Source organism: Dipodomys ordii, unplaced genomic scaffold (genome assembly GCF_000151885.1).
Source record: "Dipodomys ordii isolate 6190 unplaced genomic scaffold, Dord_2.0 Scaffold3, whole genome shotgun sequence".
NCBI lineage: Eukaryota > Metazoa > Chordata > Mammalia > Rodentia > Heteromyidae > Dipodomys > Dipodomys ordii.
In genome coordinates, this window is record NW_012267219.1 from 6,207,236 (window position 1) to 6,232,590 (window position 25,355).

Here is a 25,355-nt window from a genome sequence, read left to right on the forward strand (position 1 = left end):
TATGCAGAGGAGATAATGACAGAAGAGGTGAGAGGTCACTAAGGCAGGAAGTGATGGGGTCTGAGATATGGGAGAAGCCAGTTTGGACTTTATAAATTTTGTAAAACCAAGGATGAAAGTGGTTGATGAAGGTACTTGAATGGTTCGGGGACTGGAGGTGGAGAAGCTAGCTTGCACTGCAGGGGTGAGGTGAGATGATCAATGCAGGAGGCAGGGGATGAGAGCGACAAACTGAAAGGATCAAAGAGATGAGTTCAAGCAGAGTTGTGCATCTTTACAGAAACTGCTTTGAAACCCTTCTGGAAGGTAGTATTTTAGTAAAGTAGTAGCAGCTGCTATCACACATAAATCCCCAAAACCTCAGGTGCTCTGGCCCACTTGTGCTAGTACAGCTGGGGCCATCTGAGCTTGTCAGACTCTGCTTCGGGGAGGAGAATGCTCTGTTTAGTAGATTCCTAGGACTGTTGTGATAATTACCAAAAATTTGGTTGCCTCAAACCACAGACATCTATCTACTCTGTCAGAGTTCTCTGAAAGCCAGAAGTCAGAAAAGTCAAAGTGTCAGCAAGCTCATGGACCTCTGGAAGTTCTGGGAAAGCATTCTTCCTTTTCTCTTGCATATTCCAGTGTTGCTGGCATTCCCTGGTGATCCTTAAATTGTGTCACTTTAATCTCAATCTCTTCCTCCATATTTACTTGGTTATCTTCTCTGTGTCTCTTTGTCTCAACAGGGCCTTGCTACTCAGTCACTGGGTTTGGGTACACCCTTAGTCCAGTAATGGCTTTATTTTATCTTATGTCACAAAGACTCTGATTTCCAAATAAGGTACAGTTCATAGATACTGGGGATTGCAACATGATCATACCATCATAGTGTGTAAGGGGTTTTTGATGGGTCATAGGTTACTTTGGCTCACACTCCCCCCTTGGCTAAAACTTAGCCTCATGGTCATACCCTAAAGGCACACAAAGGCTGGAGAGGAGTCCCTGAGCCTGGGAAAAAGAGGAATCATGGAAACCAGCTAGCAGCTGGCATATAGTATGGCATGTAAGGTTGCGAAAGAAATCCATATGTCTGGGAAGTGGAAGGAACAGAATGAAACCCATTACAAGAGGAGGCTCTACTTCCCTCATAACAGGGTCTCCTAGGTATAATAAGAAACCCATTAGTGTGGCTTTTCTCTCTTCCAAGAACTGCTGGGCATTTGAATGTGGTGAGCCTGACAGAGTCAGATTCTGTTGGAGGGAGAATTTTGGGTGTGAAGGGCACCAGCTAGAAGAAGACAGCAGCAAGGGCAAGTTTGAGTTACGACAGCGAACTCTGGACATGTTTGTAGGTTTACGGGAAAAGCCAGGGGGAAGGAAGCAGATGAAGTAATACGAGGTAGAGATGATTAGTAGAGACTGATTTTAGACAAGACAGGACCAAGATCAGTAGTGCAAGAAGTAAGTATAGCCCTCAAGTTAAGTACAAATTCTATGAAATACCAATGATACAGAAAATGAGAGCTGGGATTTGTCTGTCTTTTCCCTCCCCACCCTCCCCTCTTCTCCTTTTCTTCCTTTCTTTGTTCTGGGGTTTGAACTCAGGGCCTTTAGCTTGCTAGAGCAATCACTCTATCATTTGAGCACACCCTCAGATCTTTTTGATTTAGTTTATTTTTCATACAGGATTTTGCTTTTGCCAGGAGCCAGCTTTGGACCCTCTATCACTACCTCCAGAGTAGCTGGGATTAGAGGCATGTACCATCACACCTGGCCCTGTTACTTAATCTCATTGAGAACTTATTTATTTTGCAAAACTCATTGCTCATTTTCAAGCACCCAGGTATACATATTACACAGAGATATATTAGGAAAACCATGGGAGTGGCTTTTCTCTAATGTCTTCTGTCTCACTTCAAATGTCTCTGCTGGACATCTGTAGTATGGTAAGCCTGAAAGTTCTTGTAGAAATGTCAGCTCAACCAGAAGACTACCTGCTGGCAGTAGAGCAAAACAGTAATTAACACCTGCACAAGTAATTATATCCCTGTTGCTGACAGCACAGTAGCTCTGGAGAAAGGCAGTATCTAGCACTTCGGGGTGTAGCATCCTTACCTGCTGGAGTTTCCCATCATCAGAGCACAGCTTTGGGTGTAGGAAGCTGTCTGAGACTTGTGGGATGTTTGGGAAAGGTAAGGCACACCGCTGCAGCTTTTCTAGCAGAATCATGATGGCTATGAGTGCAAAAGTGGATGGAAACAGTGTCCTGTATGTGAGCAATTGGTCCATGAGCAGAGGGAAGCAGGAAACAATTGCTAAGTCAAGCAAAACTTATAACTTTTCCTGATAAAAACAGTGCTCCTAATTGAAATAATTAAGGATCCTTTCTAAAGAGCAGTATGAAGATTGGTGGCTTTTTTTTTTCTTTTTTTACATTTACTCAGTGTCTTTTGTGGACAGAAGCATACATGAAAAGCATGGCTTTTACAGTATTGTAAGATAGTTTTTACAATTCCATAGAAAACACCAAGAGACTACTGATGACTACTAGTGACAATTATTATGATTATTACAGTAAAACCGTCATTGAGCATTTACTACATAGCCAGAAATTGTGGTTAGCATTTTATACAGTTTGAATTATTTGATCTTTTCACTACACCTATACTAGAAAAACTTCCTGTTATTCTAATTTTGATGATAGGAAAGATATAAAAAGGTTGGGTACTCTGTGGAAGGTCTCACAGCACTAGGATACATGGCAGAAGTCAGGACCTGAAGATAGCTTGCTCGTGTCCAGAATCTTTGATACTAACTACAGTCTAACCTTCTCCACACTGTAAGTGCTCTTACATTATAGGCCTTGTCTGTAAGATTTGATTTAAATAAAGGGTCTGAGCTGAAGATGGTGGCTCATGACTATAATCCTAATCCCAGTACTTGAGAGGTTGAGAGAGGAGATGCTCAAGTTTGAAGCTAGCCTGGGATAAACAGCAAGATCTTGTCTCACAAATGAATTAATGAATAATTAATAAATTAAGGGTCTGGAAAGTACACAGATATTTTTCAGTCTATTTCTTAATTACACTGAGAACTGGAATAGTCTTTAACTGAACTGAAACAGTCTTTAAAATAACATGATATTCAAGAGCTCAGAATCACAAAGAACATGACGGACTGAGGGAATGAGAGAGAAAAAAGGAAGAGAAGAAAAAAGGGAAGGAGGGAGGGAGAAAGGATGGAATGAAGGAAGGAAAGAAAGTTAAGAAGGAAACACTGACACAGAAAAGCAGAAAAAAGAGAAGCGGAAGCAAGCAGAGAGATGAACTGGTATGAAAATTGCCTGAAACCAATCTTTGCAGGCAAGCCTGCTGAGCCCTAGACAGGGAGAGTCCCCACACAGTAGCCAGTGATGCCATGGGAGAGAAATGCAAGGGTTCAAGTGCTGGGCGGTGAAGCACAGTGCAGTGCAGAGCGTCTGGGTAGGATCTGGGACCAGCTGCACCGCTGCAGGCTTCTGTGCAGCTGAGCTCCCAAAGAAGCAATCACCTTGCTGTCTTTCTCTCTCTACCTCCTTTTCTCTCTCTCTCTTTCTCCCTCCCTCCATTTCTTTCTGTCCATCTCTCTCTTTCCACCTCCCCCCGCCCCCCGCCTTTAAAACACAGCTAAGTCTTGCAAGGAAAAGAAAAAGAAAAAATAGAAAAGTCCATTGTGTGCTTGTTAAATGCCTGAATTTGGAGCCTTTTAAAAGGACTTTGCTGGAAAAGGACTTTTTGTGTTACTTAGAGACAAACATTGCTTGCCAAAAAAAATAAAATAAAATAAAATTCACAAGACTTTAGAGTTGGAAAGGATACTACAGGTTACCCAGTGTGCCAAATCATCATTGTGAACTATCTGGACACATGCACATATATACACACATCTCCTGTAATGTGCTGACCTGAATTCAGCATATGCTGGCCAGATCCAATCTGGTAAGACTATAACTCTGGGGTCCTGCACCAGTATTTGGCAGCAATACTGGCTGAAATGAGTTATATTCCACACTGGAGTTCTGAAGCAGCTGAGAATGCAATCTGAGAAGTTCATAACACACAGTTTTTATATCAGCCCAAACTCATGCAGCCCTTTCATTTCAAGCCTATTTACACTGAAATGCAAAATTTATTCCATGTTTCATAGTTCGTTATGAACTATGGCACATGAAAGTGGCAAACTTTACTATTCGTAGCAGTAGCAATTGAAGCAGCAATATACTGATAATCACTATTAATAATTGCAATTTATTGAGTGCTTTCTATACAGCAGCAAGGTGCCTGCATAAACACGTCAAATGAACCCAGTCAGCAAGTAATCTTTCCATGAATCATATGTTGTTTTTTTAAAAAAAATATTATGGAGTCTCACCCATACTAAAATGCAAGCTCTATAAGAGCAAAGGTTTTTGTCTTCATTATTAAACCTCTAGAACAGTGCCTGGTACACAGTAGGCAAATACATCTGGGATTGGATTAGCTCATTAACTCCCATGTGCCCATACTCCATTTCTTTCAGCTTCTCAACTGTAAAAGGCCCATTCCTGGTTGAAGGTCTATATTTCATCTGCCAGAAGGGCTTTCCCCAGAAACCTGCTTGGTTGGTTCCTCACTTGGTTCAGACATCCATTTAATAGCTGCTGGGATCCATTTTCCCCCTTCCCTCCCTCTCTCATCTAAAACTGGAATCCACACCTGACCGTGAAGTCTCTCGTCTTATATTTCTCTGTAGACTCAACACCATGCAATATACCCAGCAGTTTTCTTGTGTGCCTTACTTATTATCATTCCATTCTTCTCTGTAAGGGTCGTGGTTTTAGTCATGGCTGTGATTCCTGTGCCTGTGACAGGATGTGGCACGAGGCAGGTATGTATTTGGTGGAATGAGCTACGTGTCACACTCTTAAGCCTTACAGCATCCCTGAAGAGTAGAAACTAGCTCTTACCACAAGGATGAATCCAGGTGTTTTCTACAGGGACAAAGGCCAGCGTTTCCAGACTCTGGCAGATAACTTATAACAGCCATATGAATGTTTGTTGAATCCTGCTCCTACCATGATGTTTTACTCTCCCTCTTTCTGGATCTTCATATTGAAGCTCCTCACAAATACATAAAGAACTGCACACATTTATCACAGATAAACTTTACATGGGTTGAATCGCGTTTACAAATTATCCATTCCTTGTAGCTATTTAAAAAGTCTACTCAAGATGACACCAGGAAGAGGAAATAAAGGTGAGCCCTGATGGCTCACCCCTGTTATCTTAGTTACTCAGGAAGCCAGCAGACAAGAAAGTCTGCCAGATTCTTATTGCAGTTAAGCTTCACTTAGGTTTGGCCTCTTAGGCACTGAGGTCTTTTTGAGTTTTGTTAGTTCATCTTATTTGGTTTCACCTCATTTGCAAATCAGATTATTTGGCCCAAGAGTCTTTGTCTTGGTGTGGACCAGAGTGAGCCTTTGGGTCCTTCACTATTGTTGTCTCTTCTGACTCTAATCTGATGTTCTATCCACTCTTGCAGCCAGGAACAGAAGAGGTCACTAACCTGACCACAATAACCTCACATCAACATTAAATGCAAATACTTCATTTCTACAAACTCTATGAGACATTTCAACCTTGCCTCCCAGTGGGATAGGAGAAAAGGGAAGGCATTAAAATCATAGATTAGTTGAGAGGAGAAACTAGGAGCCCAACCACAAGACAGTACAGTCTGAAAGGCATGTCCAGCTTATTCCAGATAAAGGGCTCTTGGTGAAGTGTAGGGTTGCACTGGGTATCAGAACCACACAGTAGTAAGTGGAGGTTTGAGCTAGGAGCTGGATCACGTAAGAATTCTCATCTGACTTCCACTTTCGAGATGAACAGGATCCATGCTCTAGAAAGCAGCCTGGTAAAAAGGGATCCATGGCCACAGGACTGAAATGTAGGCAGGTCCGTTCACCCCATGAGGTAGAAGGGAAGAGGAACCATGGGCAAGCCACTTCCTTGCATGTCTTGTCTTGCTGCAACATCAAGTCCAAGACTGGTGGTGCTGCCCCAATCTGATGCTTCAGCCCTCAAGCCAGAAAGAGTCATCCTTTCTAAACCCAAAGGACACACTGGCTCCTTCCTAGCTTTCTCAGATGTCCAGGGATAGACTTTAGAGCAGGGATTCTAAACCTTGAGGATGTATCCAGTCATCAGGACAACACAGACTGCCATTTTCCGGTCTTGGGTTTCTGCTTTAAGAGGTCTGGGACAGAGACACAGAATTTGCTTTTTTACACAAGTCCTCAGGTACTGCTGTTAGTTTGGGGATCACAGGCAGAAGATCATGTATTTAGAGCAAAGGATGTTATGAAGATGTTTAAAAATACCCCGGGGGAACGGTATAACCCCTGTTTTCACTGTATTTGATGTCGGTGCCCTGCATCTTGCATATACATTTTTCTAATTTGGGGGGAGCGGGGAGGGAAATAACAAAATACTGAAACAAGAATACAGGTTGACCTATTGTAACAATGAGATGTACAAGACATTATGTTGAAAACGAACTTGGTGGGGCGAGGGGGGAGTAGGGGAAAAACAAAGGAGGAGGTAACAATGCTTGATAGGAAATGTACTCATTACTTTACTCATGTAACTGTAACCCCTATTTTTTTACAATAAAAAAAACATAAAAAATACCAGGGATGTGGGGTGAGGGTGGGGGTGGCATGGAGGAAATTCCATGGAGGGAATCTGATGCCGTCTGTGTGGATAGATGGTGGATGGTTTGTCAGGAAAAGCACTGTTTTGCATTATCCCTTGGTCTCTATGTCTCTACAAGTATTTGTGATTTTTTTTTTTGCTAATCTTTTCTACAAAGTTTGGGCATAGCTAAGGGATTATGTAAAAAATACACTGAACAATACAGATTAGGAGTATAAAAAAGATTCAGGAACAGAAATTCAACTTCTTAGAGTGGAGAATGGTGGTTCATCTTGGTTCCTTTGTGTGCTGATTTTCAGATCCATGTCAAAGAAAGTGAGCGGTGTTGTGAATTTAGTGCAGTCAATGGAAGAAGATCAAATATACTTCTGAACTCAGAGAAAGGCTCCTGTTAAAGAGGCAGTTCACTGGCAGGTATGGGTAGACGAACCATTTATAAGCAATAAATGAGAAGCTTCAGGAGGGTTCTGTCCTAGCCATTGGTGATATCTACCAACATAAAAAGGAATGAACGGTTCTTTCCATTCCCTGGGGGTGGCGGCAGTTACATAATGTTTCATTATCTTTCTACCAGGGAAGAGGAGAAGCCTGAGAGAGAAGACACCACAGATGTGTAATTGGTTTTGAATTTAGAAATGTAAGTCTTGTTTAATATCTAACTCTTATCCTCAAGAAAATTCAGACTTGCCATAGGAATTCACCTCTGATCTAATACAGAAAGCTTTAACAGAAATGGGATAATTGTGAAAAACTAAAAATGAGCTAAAGAGAAGTGAAAGAACATTATCCTGGCTGAACTCACAGTCTTCATGTATACAATGCATGGATGCTTGCTCACTCTTGTTGTACAGAACTAATTAATGAACACATCTGACCTCTGGGTCTTTCCCAGGATTTCAAGCATGTGAAGAGAACATTGTATTCATGGCAATAACCATTTATACCATAGACACCTGGAAAGCCCAGAAGAGGTTTAGATTACTATCTACTGATGATCACCAATATGACAACAGAGCATTTAAAATGGATGCAAAACTCTGGGGCCCTCAGAAGAACAGGCAGCCCCGACTTTGGGAAAACATCTCATTCTTTATTATAAATGAATGAGCTGGGTCACTCAAAGTTTCATTGCTAGATGATTGCTAAATAATATATATATATATAAAACATTTTATATACTATATGTATATGTGTGTGAATATATATATTCTAAATTTTATATCTATCCACAATACATTTGAGGTATCAATTATAAAGTATGTCATTATTTTACATACAAATAAACAGGAAGGAAAAATGTGAGTCAGAAATTCTTGGTTTAGAGATGCTCCAATAAGAGAAGCAACCATGCCTACTCATGTTGGCATGGATGGGAGATCTCAAGGTTCCGAGCAGAGGACAATGGCTTTGACTCTCAGTCTAGCCCCATAGCATCCCTACTCCTTAGTAACTGGGGAGCTTGACAAACCATTTCATCTTGCTATGCCTCTGTATATTTTTCGTAAATTCCATTTACCTGATATTATTAATAATGCCTATTTCTCATCATTTCACTGAATTAAAAGTGATTCATTATATTATCTAGTATGTGCCTGGCACTCATCTGCTATCACCATTGCTATAATTCTGGTAATACTGGAATTAAGAATTTAACAAATCTCAAATGGCTTTCCTTTAATCTGAATGAGTTCACCTAGTCTCGGTTGCCAAACCTTAAGACATTGTTTAAAGTGGTAATGGCTTTGCTTCCCCAAGTGCCTTAACTTTTGAGAAGTAAAATGAAATAAAATAAAATGAAAGCATCTTCTAAAATGGAGTCAAAGCACCTTCCTAAACTGAAGAACTGCAGAGCCCTAAGGAGCTGATGAGTCAAACACCATGGTGATCATTTGCATATTGCTTTGCATGGCATTTGACACTACTGGTTCATTTTTGCTTAAAGTGAAATTCTGCCCACCATCGGGTTCTTTGCTAGTCCCCTTAGATCCCTAGGTGTGGAGTTGGCTGCCTTTGCTGGGAAGAAAAAAAAGCAAGTGGGGAGTCTCATGTAGTTACTGCACGTGTCTCAGTGGCAAGGGGAGCTCAGCTGAGAAGGAAGCAAAGTCTGTCCTTAGTGGGCCAGACCACAGCGAATCAGTCACCCAGGCTGCAGACCACCTCACAGAGGATGGTCACTGACTCATGGACTGCTAAGCCCCAAATAGCACCAGATCGTATCTCCTAAGAGCAACCCCTCAGTTCACAAATATAAGTTAGATGATACACAACTAAGTGGCTTAGAATGTAGTTTCTGACCACTGGCAGCTTCCCAATCAAACCAGGGTAACGCTTCCCTTTTCCTGAGTGTGAATAATTATGGGTTAAGGAACAAACAACAAAAAGATTTATAGCAACTCTCAAAAATGTTAAAATTTAGCTGGGCGTGTGTGGCTCACATCTGTAATCCTAGCTACTCAGGATGCTGAAATCTGCATCATGGTTCAAAGCCAACTAGGACAGAAAAGTCTATGAGATTCTTATCTCTAATAATTTACAAAACAAAAACAAAAACCAGAAATGGAGCTGTGGCTCAAGTTAGAGCACTAGCCTTGAGCACAAAATCTCAGGGATACCACCCAGGCCCCAGTTTAAGCTGCAGGACTGGAACAAAAAAGGGTTAATATTTCCTTCCTTCGTTCATTCCTTTTTTTTTTTTTCCTTGTTGGTTGTGGGGCTTGAACTCTGGGCCAGGGTACTGCCCCTGAGTTTTTCAGCTCAAGGCTGGCACTCTACCACTTGAGCTACAGCACCACTTCCGGTTTTCTGGTGGTTAATTGGAGATAAAAGTCTTATGGACTTTCATTGCCCAGGCTGGCTTTGAACCTCAATCCTAAGATCTCAGCCTCCTGAGTAGCTAGGATTACAGGCTAAGGTTAAGATTTAAAGTAAAATAAGGCAGCTAATATCTAGTAATACAAAAAAAGAAAAATTAACACATAATTAATCAGGGCACTGTTGCCAGGATCTTCTGTCAGCCCTATCATTTGGATTCCTAACTTCTTGTACATAAATGATAATGAACCTACATTTATATAGATATTAACAGGTTAATTTAGTTGTTCTTTCTTGGGAATAACTGGATACTTTCTAAAATTCAAATACCAATAACATACTGTTAGTATATAGATTAGGCAATGATCCTATAAGATGTAGATACTGAATATCTTGTTTATAAAAGAGCTGAAAATAGTGACTAATGACTAATGAGCCTGTGAACAGCACATATAAATAACAACTCCTATTATTCTTAGGATTCTACATGAATTATTTGAATAGTAAACCCCACCAACTGGTTATAAAATTCACAATTCATGTCTGGATACTGAGTATTTATATCTGGATATTCAAATTACATTTGAATACTATGTAGAAGGTTTTAGAAGTACATTTTTTATCAAAGGATAATTTTTATTTTGTGCTTTACAACTATATCAAAAATATTGGTTAGGCTATTAAAATTACTAGAAATAAACTAATACATCATACTTTAATGACTTCAGTTAAATTAAAATTTCAAAAATGGACCCTAAGAAATACCTGCCATAAAGATCAACCCTTATAGCACCATTTTATTTTCCAAAATGTCACTCCCATATAATAGTCTTTTTAATTTTATTTTTATTTAATTTTATTTTTTGGTGCTGGTTCTGGGGTTGGAACTCAGGACCTAGACACGGTTCTTAAGCTTTTTGGTCCAAGACTAGTGCTCTATCACTTGGGCTACAGCTCTACTTCCAGAACTTTGGTGGTCAATTAGAGATAAGAGACCCACAGACATTACTGTCCAGGCTTGCCTTGAACTGCAATCCTCCAAACTCAGCCTTCTGAATAGCTGGGATTATACGCTTGAGCCCCCAGTGCCCAGATCTACGATAATCTTTAGAATGATAGAACTTTTAGACGTTCTCTAGTCCAATACTATCATCTTTGGATGCAAGGAAAATTAAGGTCTGGTCTGGAAATTGGCACCCAAAGAAATCAAGTGGCAAGAGCCCACAAGGAGACTGGCAAGCTTTCTGCACAGGGCACTGGAGCTTTTGGGATGAGAACCCTGGCTGGGCAGGTGGCTCTGTTAAGGAGCTTGATGGAGCTTTGTAGGAGTAAAAAAAAAAAAAAATTAAAAATGAGGAAAAGGAATGAGGAGGACTTGAGCCTTGATAAAGGATAATTTAGCATAAAAATGCTGCAGGCACGGAAGTGGAGTTAAGTTCTGGGTTTGAGGTCATCTGGTGAGAGATGCTTCCCCTGGGTGGCCTATGCTTAGGAAGGAAGCGCACAATCACTTCCCCCAGATAACTAGGTAAGCAAACTCACTCTAGGGCAGAGAACTAGTCAGAGGCCAGAGGTGAGCACAGCAAGTGAGTCATCCTCAGTCAGAGCCGTTAGCTGTTTGTCTGTCTCCCAACAAACTTGTGATCTAGAACTGAGCAAGAGGCAAGGGTCTGGTCCTGCTGTGTATGTTTAAAAGCTCCAGATTCTTGTCTAGAAGCTAAGGCAGGTTGGGGAGGAAAGACAATGAAGCAGACATGCTGGTTACTTTCTATAGGCCCCATTTGGGAGAGCAGTCTTGGCTGTGTTTATACTCAGACAGGCTAACCTCCACGAAGGGCGAGAAGAAACAAGGCAGAGCATTTCCTCCATTCTTCCCAGAGCCCCTTCCCAGTGGCTCCTCACTAGTGGTTCCCTTGTGCTAGCCCTGGTCCCTGCAGACCCAGAGACTAGCTCCTTCCTGGGGCCTCCACTCTTCTGGCAGTTTACATGTACTTCTTCATTCACTGCCAACACATCTGAGTTGAAGTCCATCTTACGCCAGACCCTGACTCAACACTGAGGAATATAAGCGCAGCATCTTATATACATTTTCCTTTGCTGAGCAACTTTTTACACTGAGACCTGAGATACTTTGCATGTAAAACTGAAATTTTCACACATTTAAAAAAATAGTAAATGGACCTTGGAGGAAAAAAAATTCATCTTCAAACTCCCAAAGCTGCCTTTGCAGTGTACTGTGCTCTGTTCTCTAGAGCCCTCAGTAGGAAAGATTGGGAATGGATGCTTTACTAGGAGGGAAGACGAAACTTCTGCAGGCTATATCTCTTTGTAAATGGAAAGAAAGTTAGGGTAAATCTCTTGATTGCTTCAAAGGGGCCAGTCTTTCAGAGGAAGCAATCAATTGAGCTGGTGCCAGGGAAGGGCACTGAGGAGGGAGGTTTACCAGGATTGCAGCCCTCACTGGATGAGCCCTGTTTGGCCTTGTACCCTATAGTTTGACCTTGTACCCTATAGTTTTGTTTCTCTCAGAATAGTTCGTGTTTAGGAAAAGGTCCCACCATACAGACAACCTTTTTACTACCAAGGTACATAATACATATTAGAACACTTTTTCATAAAGTCTGTAATTTAAAATTTTCCCATACCATTAGCGATGAAGCATCATTTATTTAAAATAAAATTAAATTAATATCAGCTTATCTTATTCCCTAGCAATGTTGGATATAAAGTTTCATTGGGTTCTCTGGACCAAAGTTCCCTTTTAGCTGAACCCCAGAAAAGACTACAGCCTCTAAGGATACCTTCATAGAAGGAGGAATTCCTGGGTCCCTGGGAAGGAACAGCGCAAAGTCACTGTGGGAAGTGCAGAGAGCTAGGGAGTCCTGCCAGTCCCCCTGCAAACACTCATTTCATTGGAGCCCCTACCCTGCCCCCCTACTCCCCCATATTCTGCCTCTACTAAGCATTCGTGGAAAACATACTCTGAAGCCAAAAAATACATTTGAGTATTACTGGTTTAGAGACTAATTTCAAGTATACACATGAACTGCTACTATGAACAAGTAAAAGACTGCCTTTATCTTTTAATACCAACTTATTTTTAAATGCATTTTTATTAGATATAGAAGGCCTATGTGTTTCAATATCTAACCCCAAGCAGAATGATTTTATTTACAGTGATATAATTTTTAAAGACAAGGTAAATATTACCCAAAGACATTAGGAATTAGTAACGACCAGACCACCAATTTGCTTACCTGCTGTCTCCAGCATTTGCCACATAGAGCTTCCCCAAAAGACACACCACAATGAGGGCGGTGCAGCCACCAGAGATATTATATGAATTCCTCTCTCGTTCTATTTGTAGATCCTGGAGAAGAAGAGGAAATAAGTGCTGAGTTGTGTAGGAACTTGTATTAACGGCTTTCTCACCTCTCAATATGAGTCTGGATATATTTCCATGAGGGACAAGGAAATCCTTGTACTTGCTTTCCTACCACCTAATGAGTATTTCCAGAGACAACCTGGTGCAGAACTGCGAGGTGATAAGACAATTTGTAAACAGACAGGAATAAAAGCATAGCAAACAGACACAACAGACAAAATGCAGAAGAATGAAATGTCAAACATTTTCAATAATCATAGCTTATGGAATGTTTAGTCTGTATGGACTGTCGGAGCTGCCATGTAGAACACTATTAAATAGAGAGGCTAAAAGTGCCAAGTATTGGAATACGATCAATGTTTTTAGCTCCAAAGTCTCTAAAAAACAGTTCCTTTTTTGGCTAAATAGAAGAGATGATTTGAAGAACTGTCTGCTATTCAACACAGGAAGGAGTCAAACATGTATTTATCTCTGACCTGACTTTTCTGCTTCCTAAAGCTACTGGTCCTTTCCCTACACTGGACAGTGTGCTAAGCATTCTGAATTCAGAATCTCATGATAGCTTCAGGACTACCATTAGTAATTTCACTGTGCAGTTACACAGAAATGGGTACGCTGCCCATATTTACCTAGCTAGAACTTGGAATCCAAAGTGGTTCTTGCTCCTTTAAACTCTAACTATTGGGGTATCTTCAAGAAAATTACAAGCCAATCAACACTTCGATAGACAGTTGTACAAATCAAGACAGATGCCTTGGCAAAAACCCTGTGTTAGTGATGGAACCAAGGGTCCTGTGTCTTTAGGAAAATACAAGTAGAATGGAGAAAAATATTGACTTTCAAGCTAAAACTTATCTACTACTGTTGGGGCAGAGGGATAGAAAACGAGGGTTACGTAAAATTTACAAGAGGAAAAATGGCACTGTGGCTGTTCTCAAGATGTTGCTTGTTGATTGAATTCCTGAGTATTTTTCTAAGTCTTAAACCCTCCCCGAGTTAGAACTGAGCTACTTCGGCCAGCCTCTTCACGTCACAAAGGGAGAGAATTCAGCTCTGCATTTTACTAGCAAGTGCTATGCTCCTAGGGCCAGAGATGGTGATATAAAGATAGACACATCACCAACTGAAAACTCTGAACAAAAGAATTTAAGATGAGGGACAGGCTGGGACAGCAGACTGGTTAAGGAGTAAGTAGATAAAATATACAGAAACAGCACAGAAGAGAAACCAAATGCTAGAATGAACTGGTTAAGGGGACGGAGAACTGAGAAGAAAAAGCATAGAGCAAAAGGATGTGTGTGGGTTATGATAGCCTAAAGGTGAGGAAGAAAATATCCCAATAAAGGAAAGGAGGGCAGCATCAAAAGTTGCAGAGGGGCTGAGAAATGAGGATGATGTTCACAGCACTACACTAAATACTGAACATTTATGAGAACTTGGTATGAACTGTCTTTCTTAGACAATGGTTGTGAGCATTGAAGTAGATAAACATGGAGCCAGGGCTTAGCAGGCCAGATGGATACTTCTCATAGCCTGGAAGCATCCCAACTGAGAGTAATTCTAAACATCTACACTAAGCCAGGTAAATGGCAGTTTAATAAATGTCTGTTAAATAGACAAATGAAGAAATGACAAAATATTCGGATTTTGGAATTATCTCCCCAGCATCTAACCTGTGCTTTATCATGAGGAACAGATTCTGTAATTCACCAATGAAAAACTGACCAGGCAAGCTCACAGAGATACTAAGCATCAGCCCTTACTTCAGTTAAATGCAATTAATGGGCAAAAATGAATCGTAATCAGACATTACACAAGGAAGACCAAAGGCTGAGGGTAAAGGCTAGGAAGAGCAAGAATTCTCTCAAGGAAATAAAAGAGAAGAAAGAAAACATCTAGGTATCAGAATTTTTTTGCTTCACTTCCAAAATATATAAACAGGACTAATAAATCTTTTGTAGGTACATTTATTATTTTTTTCATTTAAATGACTACTATAAAGTTGACAATACATGTACATTTCATAAATATTCAGTACAGGGGCTGGGAAGGTGGCTCAGTGGTAGAGCACTTGCCTTGCATGCCTGAGGCCCTAGGTTTGATTCCTCAGCACCACATAAGCAAAAAGAAAAAAGCTGGAAGTGGCACTGTGGCTCAAGTGGTAGAGAGCTAGCCTTGAGCTGAAGAATTAAGGAACAGTGCCCAGGCCCAGACCCCAGGACTGACCAAAAAAAAAAAAAGTTCCTTGAGTATCCAATTGCTTCTATGTTGTATATAGACTAGAACGTGAATAGTGTTTGACAGGCTTAAGCAAATGATTGGCACAAACCAATGGGGGATTGGCACAATCCAATGGGGGAAATTTCCACAGTACATAGTCTAAAAAGAGTTGACACGGAAGAGTTTCTTAGGCATTCAGATAGGCAAGTTTATTCTGCATCACAGGTGGGCAGGAGGAGGGTGTTCTTATCAGGGCTACTAACACAAGAATGTCTGATTTTAAAATTATTTAATCCTTAGGGGAGAGGGAAACAAGGCATAGTATTCAACACCAAGATTTTGCTAAGGCAGTTCATATTTCCTTTGGAAGTTAGGGGAACATTCCAGTCAGTTTATTGTTAATCCCTTATTATATTACATTACTGGTGTGCCTTAATACAATGTTTTGCTTTTTTTAAATACTTGATTTCATTCTTTTCTTTCCTCTTTTTCTACACTTCAACTACATTCCCTTTGTAGCTTTCTTCAAATAAGGAAGGAATGCTAAATTTGGCAGCACTTTCTCAGAGTGGACTAAAGTCTTAACTACATTTTTATTCAAGAAACTGCTTATCTGTGCATGCTCGGAGAGGCCCATTTCCACATCTGTGTGGAAATATGCACATGAAAATTCACACACGTTCACTACACGTGTGCTCTGAGATCGCAGTGACAAGGATTTGAAAGATGTGTTTCTGCAGACTCTACGTCCCTAAAGAATTCACTGGCATTAAAACATACTCTTCTACTTCTTCTAAAACTGTGTGTAACTAGAACAGATTCTAAAAATAATTGCTTCCCTTCCCTCCTCCTTAAAAGCCAAAATAGCACATTTAGTTTTTTCTACATACACCACCTACTCCTCTTTAAAAGATGTTTAGAAAAAAATCTCAGTACTGAAAGGAACATTAAAGGACCATCTGGGTGGTTCTTTTACTATCAGATTAAATGTGATAAATGAAGTCAATAAAGATACACTTACCATTGAATTAACTGCCTTTTCCCTTCAAACCCTCAATCTCTCAAATGAGCTTAAGCTTTTTACACTCTATGTAAAAATAAAAGTATGTGACTATTTTTTAAAGCCCTTAAATTTAGAACATATTTTTTCTGAAATCAGTGAGTGCAACTATAAGAAAAATTGTCTACTGCTTTGGGCTAAGCAATAGCTTGTGGAATATTTCCATTTTAACTGTCAATGAATTCCAACACAAAGTCTAGAATAATTTACTAGTGAAGCATATCAAGATACTATTAACCTTTTCAAGTATGGTCTAAAGAGCATTAAATGACTCATAAGATTCCTTTCACAAGATAATTGATCTATCTACTCAATCAAGTGCTCTAAAGATGTTGAAAGGTAACTTTCTACTTGCTAGGACTAAGGAATTCTGTTTGGCAGGACTAAGGTATTATGCATTAAGGTATTATGTGCTGTAACTGTTTAGGTATGAAATTTAAGCTAGGTTTACCTCTAGTCACAAAACGGACTTGGGATTTTATTTTCCTCCTTTTTATTTCAAGGAATGGGAACAGAAAAGAGATGTATGTGATTGAAGAGACTGATTCAAGACTGATTCAACAGGAAAGAATTATATTTTACCCACAATGGTTGTAATTTGGTTTGAAAGTCTCACTAATGATGCAATTTCAGGATCAGGTTTTGTTTCCTACCAATTTCAGATTGAAAAAAAAAAAGCAGTATATGTCAGCAAGAGTGTTGGGTAGTTTCAGTAGGTCCTGGCAGCATCCCCTAGTTGGTTCAAACATGGTTCTGAGAACACTGCTAATAGTGTCAGTCACAAATAATAAGATTCTGCATGGTTTTAGTATCCAGGTCTCATCCTGGTCTATTCTGAGAACAAGGCCATCAGCCAGCCAGGCTAGGAGGGTGGAAGGTTGTTGGGGTGGGAGAGTATTGACAAACACTGCCACCTGCTGGCTATTACGGAAATACAGCTTCATCCTTTCTGAAGGAACTTTGGTTCTAACAGAAACAAAGACAAATCAAAACTCACACTTAAAGATAGATGTCTGTCCACCAGATGTGGTGGTTCATGCTTATAATCCTATCACTCAGGAGAATGAAATAGGGGGACTTCAAATTACAGGCCAGCCTGGGATAGGGAGACCTTGTCTCAAAAAAAAGTACAAGTTCTTGACTTATTGATATGCTAATTTTCAGTACATGCTAAGATTTATAAACTAGAATAAGCTTTGCCTTTGCTGTGCCCCTTTCCTGACCTCTTGGTCACATTTCTACTATTTTTTCTCTTTCTTTTCTTTTTTCCTTTCTTTCTTCCTCTCTCCTCTCCTTTTTCTTTTTCTTTCCTTCCTTCCTTCCTTCCTTCCTTCCTTCCTCCCTCCCCCTCCCTCCCATCCCTTTCTTCCTTTCCTTCATTCCTTCCTTCATTCCTTCGTTCCTTCCTTTCTTTCGTCAGCAGAACCAAGTTGCCTGGTACTTACTGGAAGATGTATGGTAGTTTCACAAATAACTAAATCTCTAATACATTCTTCATTACGACAGGGAATATGACAGGATCCTTGTGGCTATGTCCAGAACACAAAGCCTGTATGTATGTTATAGACTAAAAGGCCAATTGCTGCTGATTTGGATATGATTCCTAACAGGACAAAGGCAACTACTCCAGCAATGGAATTGGCTACCTCTATGAGTCAGAAATCTTTCTATCCAACCATTCTTTTTGGAGGGTGGAGAAATAGTGAGTTTGAAACTGAGACTTAGAAGACATTTTTCATCTATCTATCAATCAATCAGGGGCAAGACACCAACCTAAATGGAACAAGCAACAAAGCTTAGCTGCTTAAACCAGGCATGTTACAAAACATTACTGGGAAGTAAATTTACAAAGCATATTGGGAAGTAAATTTAAAGTTAAAAAAATGAAGAAGTGTAAGAGATCGTCTAATGAAATCTGGGAGACAAGATTTAGAACAACCTATCTAGATCTATAGTCCAGCTCTGCCATTGTCTACCTGTGATTCTAAACAAGTTATTTAACTTCCCATATTGTTGCTTTTGCTTTCGGATCAGATTTACCTTTGGCAGTGCCTGACAAAGTATGAGTTAATAAGTCATAGATATTATTATCAACACATGCCAACCATTGGCTCTAAGATGCTTAAGATCATAAGAGTGGTCCATACATGAACTTGCTCTTTCAAAATAATTTGAGCAATGCTCTTTCAAAATAGAGCCATGATTTTAGAGCCATGATCCTTTTCCATGCTGGATACAGGAGGAATTGGGTACATAGTCTTCTCACTAGGAAAGAAGATCCAAGATGACACTCAACAATGGCACATACTTACTGTGTGCCCTTGACAGCACACACACAGTAAGTATTAAAGGCCACTGGTCAGAGGTCACCTTTCCCACAAGCCCCACACTGTGCCAGGCAACCCAAGTGTCAAAGATGAAAGCAATGTTTCCAAAGGAACTGCAGCATTTGATAAAACTGCTACCACCTCCCCTTGTTCAAAGCACGCTTTTCTCTTTGTCCATTAAAACTTTATTTTCTGAATAGTATCTACTGAAATATCAACTGCTTATTCTGCCTTGATAGATTATTTTTTTGGATTGGCAACTGTTTTCCAAAAATATTTGAAAAATAACCTGCCTGTGGTTGAAAAAAAAAAAAAACCCTAAGGTTCCTCGTTAAGTACTTTTCTCAATGAGGTTTTCATTTGGAGTACAAACTGCCCGCCTTGTTATAGACTAAAAGGCTAATTGCTGCTGATTTGGATCTGATTCCTAACAGGACAAAGGCAACTACCCCAGCAATGGAATTGGCTACCTCTATAAGTCAGAAATCTTTCTATCCAACCATTTTTTTTGGAAGGTGGAGAAATAGTGAGTTTGAAACTGAGAGAAGAGGCAGGAGCAGCCCAAGATCCTTGCCGAGGCCTTACTCAATGTGATAATGGCCTCTAGTGGGTGAAACTGAGAATGCAGCAGTGGTTTCAAGTTCAAGATGGCCTATATACCCAGAGATTGCTGAAGGAGATGAAAATCAGTTTCCTTCAGTTTTTCACTCCTATCATATAAACTGAGGGCTGTTCTCATTACCAGGTGAGGGCCCACTGTCAGATTCTTGCTGCAGTTATATACTTAGCATCCTGAGCATTATCAGTGTGTAGAAATACTTATTGACATCAGAGCTTTTACAAGAGCCACAGATAAGATATTATGCTGCGCCTCAGCAGTAGTCAATTTTTCTATCTTGATTTGCTTTTTCCTTAAATTATCTTTTCAAGCCTTCTGGTATTTTTGTTGGGACTGCAGAGGTACAGTATACCAGGTGTGTGTGTGTGTGTGTGTGTGTGTGTCTGTGTGTGCGTGTGTGTGTGAGAGAGAGAGACAGAGACAGAGATTTTAAACAGATTTCTAATAAAATGGGCATATTATGTGTGTGACAAGCAAGAAAAACTGAGAACAAAGAAGGGAGGAGTTTGAAAAACAGACGCAAATCTACAATATGAATATTTGAACAATTTTTTCCTTACAAACAAATCAGATGTCAGATGATGATGTTCCTGTGTTCACTGTCTTTTCTCCTCTCATCCGACCGGGGCCTGAAGTGGTATGGTGAGATTTGACATGTGTGCAGTGAATGTTCCATTCTGGGAAGATGCTTCTAGTTCTTTTGCCTCACAGAACAGCTTGTCATTGCTTTTGAATTTTCAGGTTTTAAGGACACCACCACCCACTTGCCTTACTTCAAGTCCTTATAAACAACTTTAAATATCTCTTACTCTTGATCTGCATGCAGGTTGCTGCTCAGGAAAGAACATCTCTGGAATCAAAACAATTGCCTCAGTACCAAGTGAACTCAGACAGGAGGGTGGGGGGGGTAGGTGGGGGGGGCCCAGAACAAAGTGGAGGGGGTCTTCTGGGGGCCTTCCTGCCTGGCAGAGGTCAGTGTGGAAGCGCTGAACATTCTGCCTGAGCTCATTCTCAGAAGCCAGGCACATTCAGACTCAAGGTTAAACAAATCCCTAGAAGCCCAGGCTTCTAGGATACTGGGCTGTGGGTTCCACTCTTTGTCTGGCTAAGCCTACCTACACTTGCATCTGGGTGAGTCATGTATTGGAATGTGGTCTGATAGCCGACTGCAGGCCAGATCTATATAGACTGTGTCTCGGTGCTTCTGAGCACTTTACTAAACACCTGGACTCCATCTGCATGTGTAAAGCAGATGGCTGTCACCCTCACAGTTCAATGAAGTAGGTGGGCGCCAGGCGGCGTCCGTGGGAATGTGATGAGAGGGAAGCAATGAGACCCGCCGTCCACGGGGCGGGGACCTCACGCCCTGGGCCGCGGTCCACGGGGCGGGGACCTCACGCCCTGGGCCGCAGTCCACGGGGCGGGGACCTCACGCCCTGGGCCGCGGTCCACGGGGCAGGACCTCACGCTCTGGGCCTGCCCTCTCTTTCATCTTCTGGCACTCAGGCCACAACCTTATTTTCTTGTCTCCCGGCAACGTGCATTTTGAGGACACCTTTCAGGCCAAGCATTCGGCTTGGGGCCCGGCCCCGTGGCGCTGTACCTACCATCTCCTTGAAGGCGCTCTCCAGAGCCCCGATCACCAGGCACTCGTGGGGAATCTTCTTCTCGGTGAAGAAGCGCGTGGCAGGGGTGCCGGGGGACCCCGGGGCGCCTGCCCCTCCGCGCAGGGAGGCTGCTCGGGTCAGAGTCCTGCTGCTGGGGGGCGCGCCCTCGGGCTCCTCCCCCAGGCAGGTCGGGGGCAGCACGGCCGAGTTCCTCAGGATCTCCACGATGTCCTGCAGCTGCTCGGTGAGGTGCTGCTGCAGTAGGCGCGACGCCACCACGGCCGCCCCGGACCCCGCGTGGCCGTCGAACAGGGACCAGTAGTGGCAAGACACACCCTCGGATTCCTGGTGAGAGAGGGTGACAGGCAAGAGTAAGACCCACAGTAGCCCTGTCCTGGGCCCCTCCTCCCGGCATCCACTTTAATCTGTCTTAGGTCTGAAAATAGTGGGGTTCAAACTTGGAGGGGCGGGTTCCCCTGATTAGTGACTACTGCCCAACACCACTCACGGGGCGAAGGACCCCTGCCTCTCCACCTTGTGGAAGAGTCTAGAAGCTTGCACACCGGCTTACTACTGGGAGCTGGAGATCGACTGTAACTGGATGTGCAGGGTGTGCAGTAGAACTCCATACAGGAGAGCCTCTACAAACCCAGCTTAACCATCAAACTCTTCATCTCCCTTCTATTTCAATCCCAGGTTTGGCCTGGGGTCTTTGGAGAAAGCTGAGCCCTTCTCAAACACAAGGAAAAAGTTGATCACATTTTCCCCTAGTAGGGCCCTTACATTCAAGACAGTTGTCCCATTTTCCCTGCTTGAACCCCCAAATATTTAGAACACGTTTTCCCTTAGACACAGGGTCTCACAAGATGAAGCTGGTTCAAATCTGCTTTTCTTTTTTTTTAAATTTTCTTTTTTTGTACGTTTTTTATTGTAAAAATGTTGCACAGAGGGGTTACAATTACATGAGCAAGGTAACGAGTACATTTCCTATTGAGCATTGTTGCCTCCTCCTGTTTCCCCCCTACCATCCCAAACCCTGCTTTTCTTACTCCTCCCTCCTTTGCTTCTCCAGTTGATGTCACTGGCACCTTTTAGGTCCCTCTTACTTGAATTTACCTGAGTTCTCTTCCTCTACCATAGATTTAGTAGCTACCAGTGGACTTCTAGACTAGTTCAAGCTGTAATTTGAACTACAATTTAAACTATCTTATACATATGTATAAGATCTATGTGACAGGGGCTGGGAAGGTGGCTCAGTGGTAGAGCGCTTGCCTTGCATGCATGAGGGCCCTGGGTTCGATTCCTCAGCACCACATAAGCAGAAAAAAAAGCCGAAGTGGTGCTATGGCTCAAGTGGTAGTGCGCTAGCCTTGAGCTGAAGAGCTGAGGGACAGCGCCCAGGTCCAGAGTTCAGGCCTCATGACCGGACCCCCTCCCAAAAAAATCTATGTGACAGCAACTGTACTAGCAATGGGGCTCAAGGATTGACTGAAAGAGATATTAGAGACCTGTCCTGCGTTTAATAATCTAGTGAGGAAGACAGACACTTGATCAAAAATCACTCACATAAACAAATCGCACATCTGGTCACTTCTATATGGAAGGATTCTTGGTGTCATGAGGCCATCCCACAGAGGGTCACATTATACAAGATAAGGAGGAGAATAAGAATACTAGACAGTAGTATCAAGAGGAGCAAAGGCCCTGTGATAGGAAGAATGCATGAAAAATGGGAGGAGACCAAACCATGCCCGTGTGGCCTGTGTGGTGAGAAAATGAGATAGAAAAGGAGGGAGAAAAGTGTCTGTGCCACTCAGTCCTTACAGGACATATGAAAGACCTTGAAGGTCTTTATCCTGAGAATGACAGAAAAATCAGATGTGATTACAATATCACGCTGTTTCTAAAACAATGCAGCAAGGATTAGGAGAGTGAAAGTGAGGATGACCTTTGAAGGTAAACTGTATCCTAAAACAAAACAAAACAAAAAAAAAACCTGGGCTGGGGTGTAGCTAGGTGGCAAAGCGCTTGCCTAGCAAGTGCAATATCCTGGATTCAATCCCCAGTACCAAAAAAAGAAAAGAAAAAAAATTCAGAAGCACACACAGTAGGCCATGTGATGGAGAGGAAAGTGAGGTGGAAAGAACAGTGGTATCAAGACCAGCAGATCCGGATTCTGACTCCACCTTCCACCCTATTAGATGACTGGAGAGCAGTCAGATTAGAGTCTATCTGGGTCAGGCACAAGTGGAATACTGCTGTTGCTAAACACCCTCTTTGCTGTGGTTTTCAGATATGTAAAATGTAAGTGGAGAAGAGGTGTGGGAGGCTCAATGCAATTGATGTCCAGTGATGGGCTCAGCAATGTGCATGGATCATGCGTGTGTGTTGTCCTATTATCACATCATTACAACACAATCGTGGGTAAGTCATCTGGGCTTCAGTCCTCCACCAAAATGAGGGGCAGCCCTAGGAATCCCCCCAATGCCTCTACTAACGGGGTCCGGGGCGGCCGTGGTGGCGTTGCGCCTGCTGCAGCAGCACCTCACCGAGCAGCTGCAGGACATTGTGGAGATCCTGAGGAACTCGGCCGTGCTGCCCCCGACCTGCCTGGGAGCTGGGGGAGTAGGGGAAGAATTTTTATCTTAAGACAGGCCAAGCATGATTGGGAAGGAATGAAAGATAACACAGAAGGCATCAACCTAGAAACCTAGGACAGGAGAGTACCAGATGACTTAGATGGGAAAATCTGGTGGAAAGCTTCTTATCCAACTTCTGTTTCCTTTCTCCTTACTACCAACTCTGAGGCAGCAATGAACCCATTATACCTTACTTTCCAGATTCTCTTGCACCTATGTGTTGTAATGTGATACACTGGCATGAAGTGGAAGTCTCCTGGACTTTCAGGAAAGATATTGCTTTCCTGATAGATTAAAAAAAAGGCCCAACTTGACTGGCCTGTACTTTTGCCTTCTCTCCTTTCTGCTTCCTGTCTGTATAATAGAAGCAGCACCTGTAGGTGTAGTAACCCTTTGTAAACAAATGAAAGCTGCAGGTTCAGGATAATGGAACAGGAAGTCAGAAACACTTGGGCCCTTGTGGTCCTGGAAGGGAGGACACACAAATCCTGCACAGCATTGCTTTTGTGCTTCTTGTCATATGGACTTCATTAACATTTGGATATGCTATAGTTGTCAGTCTCTGCAATAAGAGCTGGAGACATGGAAAAGAAAGGATGTGCCTGTTTATCTAGTATCCCAGAACTTGTGGCATGAATAGAAGGAGAGATTGCGTACACAGGCAAGCACAGGCACACAAAACAAAGCTGAGTCCCCAGGCCAGGATTCTTAGTGTAGGGCAACTGTGAATAAGATGTAGAGAGTCCATGAATCTATTTTCACAAACCTTTGAAAGTTAGCATTTTTTCTTATTAGGAATATAAGGCAATATTACTGAAAGCTAGCATTTTTCTCTAATTCAGAATATAAGGCAGTGTTAATACCAGCACTTATACTTGTCAAAAGAATCAATACACTGCTAGTTCAAATATATTGAATTACTGTCGGTGCCACTTCTACTTCAAGTTTACAGACATTACCAAGCCTACAACTAGGTCTTGTTATCTGCTGCACTAATAAAAAGTAATATACATTACAAATTTGTTTAATTCTTTGATAACCACTTCAATGTAATTAATTTTAATACTCCTCTATATTTTATTTTATTTGCAGCTCAAAACATCATCCTGCACAAAAAGGTGAAGGTACTACCCTCCAGATTTACTAGAAGGGGCGTATGGAAGATTGGTCTGAGTTCTTGAAGCTGCAGCCTCATGGCCCCATGGATACTGCTTCTGACCAGAGTTTGGCTGCTGCTTAATAAGGAAGAAGGAATACTCACTAACTGACTAGCTTAGCCAGTTTTTTCCTGACCTATGAATCAAGCTTCATAGAAATTACTTATGGTTTACAAAAAAGTACACTTAAATAAAATAAACATAGATAAACTAAAATAACAGAAAGGAAGGGGAGCTTAAAAAATCTGTAAGTATGAAAGGAATCATGAGGAGTCCTTTCATACTCTTTACCTAAAAAATGAGGAACTTTGTCCTTTCTACTGTGTCTCATAGAGATTGACACTGGCGCCCTCATGTGGTAGAAATAAGTTCTTTGAGTGTTCACACATTAGGACATTAAATGAGACATCTGAAGCTGCAGTGGCTTGGGTACTTTCCTACATCCAATAGTTCTGGTAAAATGTGACCCATTACAGGGCCCTTGGTTTCCCCAGCTAAGTGGTATAATAGATTAAATTATTAATTTTTAAGACAAATTAACCCTCACAGAGGAGCCACAGGCCTTATTTATTTACAAAAAAATAAAGGCCCTACAAAAATGGTGTTGATAGGAAACATGAGCAAATTAAGGACCTTATCAGTGCTGTAGATGAATGGATCAAGAAAATGTGGTATATATACACAATGGAATTCTATGCCTCCATCAGAAAGAATGACATTGGCCAATTTGTTAGGAAATGGAAAGACTTGGAAAAAATTATATTAAGTGAAGTAAGCCAAGCCCAAAGAAACATAGGTCCCATGGTTTCCCTTA

At 41.6% G+C, this 25,355-nt stretch overlaps 1 protein-coding gene across 1 annotated transcript in view; it reads right to left on the reverse strand.

The window, feature by feature from the left end:
- Ppm1h (protein phosphatase, Mg2+/Mn2+ dependent, 1H) overlaps positions 1-25,355 on the reverse strand; it is a 206,427-nt gene that overhangs the window by 86,420 nt on the left and 94,652 nt on the right. The window contains exons 3-4 of the mRNA XM_013018507.1: positions 20,746-21,090; positions 12,785-12,897 (exon numbers count right to left, since the gene is read on the reverse strand). Of these exons, the coding sequence (XP_012873961.1) occupies positions 12,785-12,897; positions 20,746-21,090 (458 nt within the window). The remainder of the gene's footprint in view (positions 1-12,784; positions 12,898-20,745; positions 21,091-25,355) is intronic.